At 48.5% G+C, this 12,898-nt stretch overlaps 1 protein-coding gene across 1 annotated transcript in view; it reads left to right on the top strand.

Moving 5' to 3' along the window:
* The first annotated feature begins 5,988 nt into the window (after positions 1–5,988).
* Positions 5,989–12,898, top strand: part of TCF25 (transcription factor 25) — a 60,882-nt gene continuing 53,972 nt past the window's right edge. Inside the window, exons 1-2 of the mRNA XM_063945938.1 lie at positions 5,989–6,233; positions 7,113–7,247. Coding sequence (XP_063802008.1) covers positions 6,072–6,233; positions 7,113–7,247 — 297 coding nt within the window. The 5' untranslated portion in view covers positions 5,989–6,071. The remainder of the gene's footprint in view (positions 6,234–7,112; positions 7,248–12,898) is intronic.

The following is a 12,898-nucleotide window of genomic DNA, read 5'->3' as shown; positions in this document are numbered from 1 at the left end:
GGTTTGAGCCTTTACAGGAGGTGGATGTAAAGTTTCTTACGTGAAAGACCATCACACTATTGGCCTTGGCACGGCATGTTTCGGAATTGGGAGCCTTGTCTCACAAGAGTCCCTATTTGATTTTTCATGACGATAGAGCTGAACTCAGAACTCGTCAGCAATTTCTTCCAAAGGTGGTGTCTGCGTTTCATATCAACCAACCTATTGTGGTTCCGGTGCTTGCTGACACCTTTTCTACTTCAAAGTCTCGGGATGTTGTGAGGGCTTTGAGAATCTATGTCAAACGGACGGCTCGTCATAGAAAATCGGACTCGCTGTTTGTGCTTTATGATCCCAAGAAAATTGGGTGTCCTACTTCTAAGCAGTCTATTGCTCGCTGGATCACGCTGACTATCCAGCATGCTTACTTTACAGCAGGCTTGCCGGTTCCTACATCTGTTCATGCCCACTCTACTCAGTCGGTGGGTTCTTCCTGGGCGGCTGCCCGGGGTGTCTCGGCTCTACAGCTCTGCCGAGCAGCTACTTGGTCTGGTTCGAACGTGTTTGCTAAGTTCTACAAGCTTGATACCTTGGCCTCTGAGGACCTTCAGTTTGGTCAATCAGTTCTGCAAGAACGTCCGCACTCTCCCACCCGGTTTGGGAGCTTTGGTACATCCCCATGGTACTAATGTGGACCCCAGTATCCTCTAGGATGTAAGAGAAAATAGGATTTTAATTACCTACCGGTAAATCCTTTTCTCGTAGTCCGTCCAGTGCTTCGTGTTTCCTGCAGGGTTACTTGGTTAAGTATTGTTGTGGGATCAGCCATTGCTGTTCCTGTTCATGTTGTGTTAACATGGTTTTCTTCTTGTTTGTGTGTGCTGGTTCGAATCTCACCACTATCCTTTCTGAATCCTTCTCTCAAGATATGTCTGTCTCCTCGGGCACAGTTTCTAGACTGAGTCTGGTAGGAGGGGCATAGAGGGAGGAGCACACTATTGATTTCTTAAAGTGCCCAAGGCTCCTAGTGGACCCGTCTATACCCCATGGTACTAATGTGGACCCCAGTATCCTCTATGGACTACGAGAAAAGGATTTACCGGTAGGTAATTAAAATCCTATTTATATTCCAGTCAACATTCTATTTAGTTAATTGTTCCAATAAAATAGAGAGTGATATGTAGACATATACTGTAATTATGAACTACAGTATATGACTGCTGTTCATAATATAGATTTATAACATTGACATGGCAATGTTTTGTTGCCTGCGACGACAGTGATATTTATACTTTGTATCAATCTTACTGTATGTTACTAATGGAGCTGACAAAGAAGGATTAATGGGAGAAGTCTTTACCTTCAATATGTATGAATACAAACTTTGACTATAGAATAAGTTATATGATATTAAGAGTTAAGAGAATTTTCACCAGGAATCTTATAATTTATCTACTTGTATAGCTTCCATGCTTCCACAATAAGACTCCCTTATATCGCTTTCACATGGCAAATGCAGGTCGCAACCGGGAATTGTACACGGGTCCTTCCCGTGTGCGTCCCGACATGAGGTCTGCGCATATGTGAAGCAAAATAGATTTGCCACTTGCAATTAGAACGGAGAAGCCTGCCCCAGCGATATTTCATATCATGTTTGCGGAGATCATCCGTAAGAGGCTCCAGGGCTCTCCGCTGCTGGAGGGTGGACCAGGACACATCAGGGAAAAGCTGGGTATTCTCACCGTTAAGATCTATCTCCTCAAGCTGATGGGTTTTCCACAGGATGGCCTCTTATTACGGAGGGACACGATTGTCCAGGGCCTCCAGGCGAGACTTTAGGGAATGTATGTCAGAACCATGGTGAGATGAATTGAGTGAGGGAGTCCGCTGAAACCACCTTATAGTTTACCAGGGGTATCAATGCGGGTCACAAGTTATGCCATGTTGGACTGAATGGTAACCACATCCTGGCAGGTAGTAGTTGAAGTTTGCTCTTCACAGCCTGAAAATCCTATACACAGTCACAGCACAGCCACTTGTGAGTCCGGAGTCTCAGTACAGCCACTACAGCAGAGTACAGTGCAGCATACAGCAGCGTGCCCCCTATACACAGTCACCTCACAACCACTACAGCAGAGTATAGCGCAACATACAGCAGCGCGTCCTCTATACACAGTTACAGCACTGCCACTTGTGAGTCCGGAGTCTCAGTACAGCCACTACAGCAGAGTATAGCGCAGCATACAGCAGCGTGCCCCCTATACACAGTCACAGCACAGCCACTTGTGAGTCCGGAGTCTCAGTACAGCCACTACAGCAGAGTACAGTGCAGCATACAGCAGCGTGCCCCCTACAGTCACCTCACAACCACTACAGCAGAGTATAGCGCAACATACAGCAGCGTGTCCTCTATACACAGTTACAGCACTGCCACTTGTGAGTCCGGAGTCTCAGTACAGCCACTACAGCAGAGTATAGCGCAGCATACAGCAGCGTGCCCCCTATACACAGTCATAGCACTGCCACTTGTGAGTCCAGAGCCTCAGTACAGCCACTACAGCAGAGTATAGCGCAGCGTGCCTCCTGTACACAGTCACAGCATAGCCAGCCACTTGTGAGTCCGGATTCTCAGTGCATCCACTAGAGCAGAATATAGCGCATAATACAGCAGCGTGCCTCCTATACACAGTCACAGCCCAGCCACTTGTGAGTCCAGAGTCTCAGTACAGCCACGACAGCAGAGTATAGCACAGCATTCAGCAGGCTTGCCTCCTATATACAGTCACAGCACAGCCACTTGCGAGTCTGGAGTCTCAGCGCAGCCGCTACAGCACAGTACGGGGCAGCATACAGCAGCGTGCCCACTATACACAGTCACAGCCACTTGTGAGTCTTGAGTCTCAGTACAGCCGATACAGCAGAGTGTAGCACAGTGTTCTGCAGCGGGGCACCCTATACACAGTAACCTCACAGCCACTACAGCAGAGTATAGCGCAGCATTCAGCAGCGGGGCACCCTATACACAGTAACCTCACAGCCAATACAGCAGAGTATAGCGCAGTGTGCCCCCTATACACAGTCACAGCACAGCCACTTGTGAGTCCAGAGTCTCAGTACAGCCAATACAGCAGAGTATAGTGCAGCATACAGCAGCGTGCCTCCTATACACAGTCACAGCCCAGCCACTTGTGAGTCCAAAGTCTCAGTACAGCCAATACAGCAGAGTATAGTGCAGCGTGCCCCCTATACACAGTCACAGCACAGCCACTTGTGAGTTCAGAGTCTCAGTACAGCCACTACAGCAGAGTATAGCGCAGCATTCAGCAGCGTGCCCCCTATACAATCACAGCACAGCCACTTGTGAGTCCAGAGTCTCAGTACAGCCAATACAGCAGAATACAGCAGCATGCCTCCTATACACAGTCACAGGACAGCCACTTGTGAGTCCAGAGTCTCAGTACAGCCACTACAGCAAGGGATAGCACAGCATGCCCCCTATACAGTCACAGCACAGCCACTTGTGAGTCCGGAGTCTCAGTACAGCCACTATAGCAGAGTATAGCACAGCATTCAGCAGCGTGCCTCCTATACACAGTCACAGCATAGCCACTTGTGAGTCCAGAGTCTCAGTACAGCCAATACAGCAGAGTATAGTGCAGCGTGCCCCCTATACACAGTCACAGCAGAGCCACTTGTGAGTCCAGAGTCTCAGTAGAGCCACGACAGCAGAGTATAGCACAGCATTCAGCAGGCTTGCCTCCTATACACAGTCACAGCACAACCACTTGCGAGTCTGGAGTCTCAGCGCAGCCGCTACAGCACAGTACGGGGCAGCATACAGCAGCGTGCCCACTATACACAGTCACAGCCACTTGTGAGTCTTGAGTCTCAGTACAGCCAATACAGCAGAGTGTAGCACAGTGTTCTGCAGCAGGGCACCCTATACACAGTAACCTCACAGCCACTACAGCAGAGTATAGCGCAGCATTCAGCAGCGGGGCACCCTATACACAGTAACCTCACAGCCACTACAGCAGAGTATAGCGCAGTGTGCCGGGTGTGAAATGGTGCCGGGTCCAGGCTCCGGCATCTGATACAGAATCCAAGTCCTGTGAGAATTTGACACTGGAAGGAAGACGTTCTGCCTCCATGGGAGATTCGAGTCCATCGGGAACACCTGAACCATGGCTTGGGTTGACTCTGATCTCTCAGAATCTGGACTTCTCACCTCTAAATCTATCTATCTATCTCTATCTATCTAGATTTCAGCTGTCGATTTCAGCTTGGCCTTCAATACAATCGTCCCTAGCATCTTTCACCCCAAATTACTTCGCCTAGGGGTCCCGGAAGCTACCTGTTCCTGGATAGTAGACTTCCTGACAGATAGGACACAGGTGGTGAAAGCGGGGGAATTCACCTCTCATGCGCTGTCCATTAGTAGAGGGGCCCCCTCAGGGCTGTGTCCTCTCACCCCTGCTCTTCTCCCTGTACACAAATGACTGTACCTCAGAGGCGCAATCGGTAAAGATCATCAAAATCGCTGAAGACACCACCGTCATCGGCCTTATCAAGGACGGGGATGAATCGGCCTATAGACGGGAAGTAGACCGGTTGGCCCAGTGGTGCAGCCGCAACAACCTTGAGCGCAACCCCCTCAAAACTGTAGAGATGATAGTGGACTTCAGGAAGAAGTCATCTAGTGCACCTCAGCTAACAATTGCTGACCGTGTGGTATCGCTAATGGACTCCCAAGTTTCTAGGGACCACAATCTCTCGGGACCTTAAATGGGGGTCCAACACTGACGCCACTGTCAGGAAAGCGCAGCAGAGATTGTTCTTCATCAGGCAACTAAGGAAGTTCAACATCCCACAGAAGCTTCTGCTCCTCTTCTACTCCGCGATTGTGGAGTCGGTACTGTGCTCCTCGATACTGGTATGGCTCTGCTAGCGCGAGGGACAGATGCAGGCTCCAAAAGGTGGTCAGAACCGCAGAGAAGATCATCGGGGCCGACCTTCCCTCAGTCCAGAGCTAAAAAGCGGGCAATGAAGATAGTAAAGGACCAGCTATACCCCGGCCACTGCATGTTTAACTTGCTTCCTTCAGGCAGGCGTTACAGGGCCGTCCCCACCAGGTCCACCAGAAGCCTCAGAAGTTTCTTTCCCCAAGCGGTCCGCCTGCTGAACTCCTGAACATTGACTGACTAGACGTACATGTAACTCACTTGTGTCCCTACGGTATACCTATCTGTATGACTTTACTTGTGTGTGCCCCCCCCCCCACTTGCTTATCTGTTACCTACTTGTTGTATAGCAAACCGAAGACAAATTCCTAGTATATGTATGTATACCTGGCCAATAAAGCTGATTCTGATATATAAATATATAGCACGGTCTCTCTCTCTATACATACATAGAAAAATATATATATAGCCTGTAGATTAACAAACAGAAGGATGATGTCAGAATTTATTGCTTCTAATATATGCTTAGGCAGCTATTTTACGTAAGAAAAAATATATAGAGAGCGAGAGAAAGAAACATCGGTTAACATCGCTCGAACAGAACCAATGTTAAGGACTACACAATGGGGGTAATTCCAAGTTGATCGCAGCAGGAATTTAGTTAGCAATTGGGCAAAACCATGTGCACTGCAGGGGAGGCAGATTTAACATGTGCAGAGAGAGTAAGATTTGGGTGTGGTGAGTTCAATCTGCAATCTAATTTGCAGTGTAAAAATAAAGCAGCCAGTATTTACCCTGCACAGAAATAAAATAACCCACCCAAATCTAGCTCTCTCTGCACATGTTATATCTGCCTCCCCTGCAGTGCACATGGTTTTGCCCAACTGCTAAAAAATTTCCTGCTGCGATCAACTTGGAATTACCCCCAATGTTTTGTAACCGATGTGTTCTCTCGCTGTGACATCCCTAGAGATCACACGCTGCACCAGCACCATCTGGCGGCCGCATAGTGAAACGACACGCCCCTGGCAGCGCGCATGCGCAGACCTGTCTCTTCCGTGCTCGTCCGTTTTCCAGAGCTGTACGTGCTCGTCGCCCGCCTGGTTGCTGCTGCTGCTGCTGGGGAGAGCCATGTCCCGCCGTGCCCTGAGGAGGCTGCGCGGGGAGCAGAGGGGGCAGGAGGAGCCGGAGGGCCCCGAGGAGGAACCCCAGCAGCCCGAGCCATCCAGCCGGAAAAACCGGGGGAACCGCAAACTATTGGAGGAACGGGGTCTGAGTAACCCGTTCCAGCTGGTGTGTACTGCCACCTAGTGGGGGAACCGCTCACAGCAGCCGGCAGAGCAATTTCAGCTGGGGTGTGCTGCCATCTAGTGGGGGAACCGCTCACAGCAGGCAGCAGGTTATCAGTAACCCATTCCAGTTGGGGTGTGCTGCCATCTAGTGGGGGAACCGCTCACAGCAGCCGGCAGGTTATCAGTAACCCATTCCAGCTGGGGTGTGCTGCCATCTAGTGGTGGAAACGCTAACAGCACCTGGCAATAACATCATATATGGATGTGCTATTTGACTCTACTTATTACACCATTGAACAGGCTTAGGTCACCTATGGTCCCTTAGTTGTTGTGCAGGCTGGTACATGTTCCACAAAAGTCGGAGACGGGTTTTCTCAGCCTGCTGTAGGTAGCAAATAAACGTGAGACTGCTACGTGCACTAGTGTCATTGTCTGTGTATTGGTTCCAGAACAACTTTCACGCCACAGATTGCCCATTTCTGACACAACACACACACACACACACACACACACACACACACACACACACACCTTTTGCTGTATGTACCATTTCCTGTTTGATATTTGCAGAAGATGGCGCTTGCGGTAGAGATAGAAAAGGCCCTTGGCGCAGCAGCAGGGCCCCCATTGATGCAGGGGCCCGTGTTCTCCACTCATCCTGCACATATAGATACACCCCTGCGGATCGCCCATTAAATAAAGTAACGGTTGGTGAAAAACACGTTCTTAATGGCGCTCAGTTGGTACACATGAATACTCTGCTATTGGCCTCTCAGTGCAGAGTCTGTGGTTCATGGCTGTGTAGTCTTAGACGGCTGACTTGCTGACCTCACTGTATACGTGACATTGGGATGAGACTTATTATGTCACCTTGTTACAGATTACTGAAACAGACGAAGAACCCCACAGTGACCCAAACGTCGGCCGGGCGGCTCAGTCCAGATTGAGCGATGAAGAGGAGCCGGATGGACAAGAGAACCAGCAAAATGGCGGGAGCGAGGCGGCTATAGCAGAGGTAACACGCACCCTTCTTGTTCTGCGCTGGTGGAAAATCTCTTGTTATGTTCTGCAGAGGAAATGTCACTTTGATGAAAAATAAGGACATGATTCAATTTAAATGGTCCATTAAAATGATCTGTGTTCTTGTCCCATTGAAGTAGAGGCAGCCATCTTGCCTGTGACTGTAGCCTGGCTATATAGTGTTAGTGCGCCATGCCCAATCGGAGCTCACTGTGACGCACACTTATTGTACCGTGTAACACTGAGACGCACAGTGATGTCACCGGTTCCTAGTGATTGATATTCTGCATTCTTGTAGCTTTTCATACCATGATGATGTCTGTGGTTCCTAGTGAGCTGGTTTTCTGCATTCTCATGAACATACTTGCCTACTTTTGAAAAGTAGTTTCAGGGAGATTGTAATCGGTGGCAGTATGCAGCGCGTGCCGCTGAGGGGGTATCATGTTCCACCAAAAGTGCGTGTCTAGCTCCACCTATGGGCGTATCTATTGCCACTTAGGGGTGTGTCCTGCAGTGGCTGATAAACTATAGCATGAAGTTGCATATACAACTTGCAAATAACATTTGTTACTTTTAAGTGAGGCCAGTGAAAGAGAGATTGGCTTCCTTTTACACTAACCCAGTGATTCTCAAACTGTGTACCGTGGCTCCCTGGGGTGCCTCACGACACTTGTAGGGGTGCCTTGGATTGGTGATCAAGGACTAATTCAAATTATTTATGGTCAATGTAATAGGAAACACCAAAAACAAATATCTGGACAAACATATGCAAGTCCTGTCCCCCACCACATATTTAAACCAAAGGAGGATCTATAAACACAATTTACTTAATTTTATATTTCTTTCTAAATTTCTCAGCAATAAACTTATGGCCTAGGGGTGCCGTGAAAAAAACTCGGATACTCTAGGGTGCCGTAATTTAAAAAAGCTTGGGGACCACTGCTCTAAACCAAGATTCTTATGCTGACAGGAGAAAGGGGAGAAACTGGGTGCTGAGTGTCACAGGCATTACCTGCCCCCAGAGAGCGCACTCACTGACAGCCATGTTAAAATCCCCATCCCTCTTCTATTCCTCCTGTCTCCAACTATTCGCATCATCTTCCCCTATTTCCCCCTATTCATCCCATCTCACCATATTCTTCCTTTACTCTACCCGTCTTCCCCTATTCTTCCCGTCTCTAAACAAACAACCAAAGAGGCCGCGCATGTGAATCATTTATACCGGTGATTCAATTTCTAAAAATAGTTTTAATAAGCACAAATCACCATATTACATAAAAATTCAAACAATGCATCTACTTAATAAAATACTGAATATTATATGCAGCTTCATATCTCTATTGAGTACTCGGAAACACAGTTATTACAACAGCGTAAGCTGACTCCCAGAGACTGACTGTTCAGCGATGATATTGAGTAACATTGTAAATCACTGTCAATTGCAACAATGTAAACCGCTGTTACTAGATAACTATTTGCATCCTTGCAAGTAAGGTTAGTACAATAATGAAGCTGGCAATCCTCCAAGTTTAGATGTAGTACTGGATTGTGATACTAAGCAATGGGTGTCCAGAGGTTGTTTAAACAAAGTGTACATTCGGTAATTCCATCTGGGATAAATAAAGCTGGTGACTGGGAAGTTAGGTTTTATATTAATTGATATTAGTTGTAATTGTTCCACCGTTAATGTCACTTGTTCATACTTCACTGCACACGGTCCAAAACACTGTTGTGCCCGCATACTTCCCCTTTTGGTGGCGTGTATTCTGATAATGCCGTGTAGATAAGGGTTATTTTCCCGAGCCTCCTCGGGTGCCGAAGCTTAATCCACACTTGTGGCCACTCACTTTAACTGCGGCTCCTCCGACGGCATGGGGTGCAGGGCTCAGTAATGGTATTGGTGAAGGCTTTTATTCTTCTGCTATGTAAGGTAGGATACTGCCTCTTATGTTTTATGTCCTGACTAAATTTTATACAATAAAATGAAACGTTGATTTAGAAAAGTCATGCAGACTATGTGAATCCGCTTTGCAAATTAATTAGACCTGTGAGTGATGCAGCAATTTCTCTGAACATATATAAATCTTCTGTATATATTACATACATTCTTTCCATATTAAAAATAATTTCTCCTGAAGGTGAAAATATCACTTATATACCGTATTTTCCGGACCATAAGACGCTTTTTTCTCCCCAAAAATGTGGGGGAAAAAGTATGTGCGTCTTATGGAGCGAATAAGACGTGTTTGCGGGTAGCACCGTGTCCTGGATGCTGCTGCTGCGCCGTCATCAGCAGAGCGCCCGCATCTCAGAGCCCATCTCGGCAGCAGAGCCGGCATCATGTGACTCCCCCGCTCCCCCCCCCCCCCCCCCACACCTCCTCCCTCCTCAGGAGTGCACCGCGGGCAGCGTTAGCTGAGAGCCTGGACGCGGGGAACCACTGGTACTGTCAGTATGTGTGTCTGTGTATGCTGGCTCTGATGTGTGTGTGTGTGTGTCTCTGTATGCTGGCTCTGACAGAAGGCTGCGCTGTACAGAATCCTTGTAGGAGTCTGAGAAATCACACAGAACTATCTCTTAGAGGTTGGTGAAAACTAGGGAGGCAGCGCACGGAAGATAAAGCAGAAATGGTTCAGAATATTTTTTTTCCAGTTTTCTTACTCTAAAAACTAGGTGCGTCTTATGGTCAGGTGCGTCTTATGATCCGAAAAATACGGTATATGGAAAGAATGTATGTAATATATACAGAATATTTATATATGTTCAGAGAAATTGCTGTATATAATGTTGCAAATGCATGTACATGGTAGCAATGCTATTGCCAAATACATACAGTACACTACTTTTACTTACTATAAACTTTAGGACTTGATGCAGAACTTGCAGCAGGACTTCAGGTTGTTCAGTGGGACCAGGCACTTTGCATAATTAAGCCCCGCCCCCGCCACTATTTGCCGCGATTCGCGGGCCTATAGGGCAGGGGTGGAGCCAAATAGGTTATATGGAAAATGCAATGCGTTGCCTCTGCCACCTCCCCACAGGCCTGCGAATTGCGTCAAAATGCCGGGGGGGGGGGGGGGGGGGGTTTGGGCGGGGTTACGGGCCACGATCAAGGACAGCGGTCACTAGAAAAAAAAACATTTGGGGGAAGGGGCCACTTGCAGAGTGTGCCGTTCTGGACCCTGCCGGCGACAGAAGCATGCCTCAGGACAGAATACAACGCCTGATGCTCACACCGCTAGCGGCTCCCTGGGTATGGCTGTATGTTCCTGTTACCTGGGTGACGGCCCGTCTCCTTATCAGTCACAGACCATTATGGGAATGTCAGCGGCTGGCTTCAGTGCCTTACAGGCGCCCGCAGGTACCTGAGTCTACACACTCCTCTATCTATCACACAGGGCTTGAAGCGCGCCGCGGTTACTTTTTCCATGCATGGCCTGCGCCCCGCCTCATCAGGTCTTGCACATGCGCAGTCTGTAATCTCACGAGGGGCAGGGAAAAAGCGGGAGGACTAGCTGGGCTTCCGGGGCAGCGGGAGGCTAAGGTAAAAATCGGGAGGGTAGGCAAGTCTGCTCATGAATGAATTGTTTGGGCGAGTAAAATGGCCGCCCTACAGAATGTTCTCCGTTGAGGTTTACCAGTCATTTTCCTGACTCCGGATTAAAGGCGATCTGTACTGGGCTAATATCGATTGCAGCCGAAGAGTCGGAGAGAGCAAGTGGCGCTCCTGGATTTTATATTTATATATTTGTTTAAAATTTGCATTTATTTCTATAGCGCACGCACATACTGCAGCGCTTTACGGAGAATACTCGGCCAGTCTCGCCAGTCCCAGCGGAGCTGACAGCGCAGAATATTAACGTGCTTAGATAGCCGTGTGTATCATAGCTGTCAGAAACTAAAGGTGAGTTCCCCGGACAGAGGGTCTCTGTGATTGGCAGAGCTATGCGTCACCCACCCCTCAGAAGGTTTACACAGCAGACCCCTAAGAGTCTGTTTAGTAAATACAACTCCAATACTGCTACTTACTGGTTATGAGATACTCTGCTGTGGAGCGTATCTAACCCCATGTTACCACATCATCTGGGGGTTCTCCCAGTACCGTGAGTCACTTTTTGTGATAAGGAAGGTAAGTTTCTTTATCATCCACTAGGGGTCACTGGAGTACTCTTGGGATATGGACGGGCTTCCGTAGGAACAGCACTGAATATTTAAATTTAGAACACTCCACCCCTCCATATCCCCGAGTACCTCTCAGTGTTTTTTCTGTGCTCGAAGTAGCAACAGCTAATGTGGCTGAGTCCACACTTACTTTGAATTTTTATTTTTATTTTTATTTTTTCTATTTTATGTATCCCTTTCCCCCTTCCAAAAGGCAGGGTCAGGGATAGTGCAGCTGCTGATAGCAGCAGGGGCGTGTCGGGCCTCTCTGAAAGAGCTCCCTCACAGCCACACACACACACACTTCCTGCAGGCTGGCCGGCGCTTACTGAGAAGCCCCGTCGGAGCCTCATTACAGATATTGCAGGTATGTGAGGAGAGTGAGAACGGGGCGGTCAGCTTCCGCTGCCGTCCCGACGAGGGGAGAAGGCGCTGCTGTTTTTTCTGGCTGCGGCTGCAGCAGCGCCGGCCGCCGGGTAACGTTCAGCGGCTGGCGCCGGGTAACGCTCAGCTGCTGGCCGCCGGGTAATGCTGGCCGCCGGGTCTCCGCTCCAGCGCTTCTTAAATGCTCCGGCCGCCGCTACAGGCTATCTGCTCCCCGCGTCTGGTCCGCCGCCGCTGCTCCCAATGCTCCGGCCGCCGCTTGTATCCGCTGGGGGCCGTAATCATAGCGCTAAGCTCTATCAGGTGCCCGATGCCCGGCCCGCACTGCACGCTACAGCTGCGAGGGGGGGGTGGAGAAGGGACAGCAGCAGGCTGTTGAATGCCACACATTTTATATATATAATATATAATGAGGCTTTTGCTGGCAGGGAGACTCTGTATAACATCAGTATGGAATGCACTGTGATTATATGTATAAGCATGGCAGCCATTAACCATGCTTCCTGTGTCTTCCTCTGTGATTCCAGAACGTTCCTGTCCTACATCTCTACTCCACCGGAGGCGCAGGGGTGTTAGTGGGAATTTGGGATCACATTTCATAGTACTGGCCACGTGTACTGCACTTGGCCAGATTTATATACAGAGACACCTTATTGCTATTTTACTGAGTCGTGCAGGTGTCTGTGTTTTGTGTATTGTATTGTCTGTCGCCATAATGAGTAAGGCACCAGCAAAAACTAAAAAGCATAATTGCAAAGTATGTGGCAGTGTGTTACCGGATGCATCTACCACATGTACAGTATGTTTTGTAAATTCGGTTCAGAATACCATTGCTGCTCCTGTTTTACAACCAATTTCCTCACCGGACCCTCCGTGGGGTATGTTAGTAAATGTACTGGATAGGTTAAGTTCAGAATTGACCGCCGCTCGTCAGGAGCGGGAAACGGTAAGATCTGAGTCTAGAATGAGACCGCCAGAACTACCGGAGGCGTCTCAGTCTTGCGTAAGGTCCAAATCCATTTTGGGTAAACGGGATAACTTTCATATGTCTTATGATTTTCCAGTGTCTGCTATGTTGCATTCTGACGATTCCATGCCTGA

This window comes from Pseudophryne corroboree, chromosome 11 (genome assembly GCF_028390025.1).
Source record: "Pseudophryne corroboree isolate aPseCor3 chromosome 11, aPseCor3.hap2, whole genome shotgun sequence".
Taxonomy (NCBI): domain Eukaryota; kingdom Metazoa; phylum Chordata; class Amphibia; order Anura; family Myobatrachidae; genus Pseudophryne; species Pseudophryne corroboree.
Note: the sequence above shows the minus strand (reverse complement) of the source record. Positions and strands in the feature narration are given on the sequence as shown.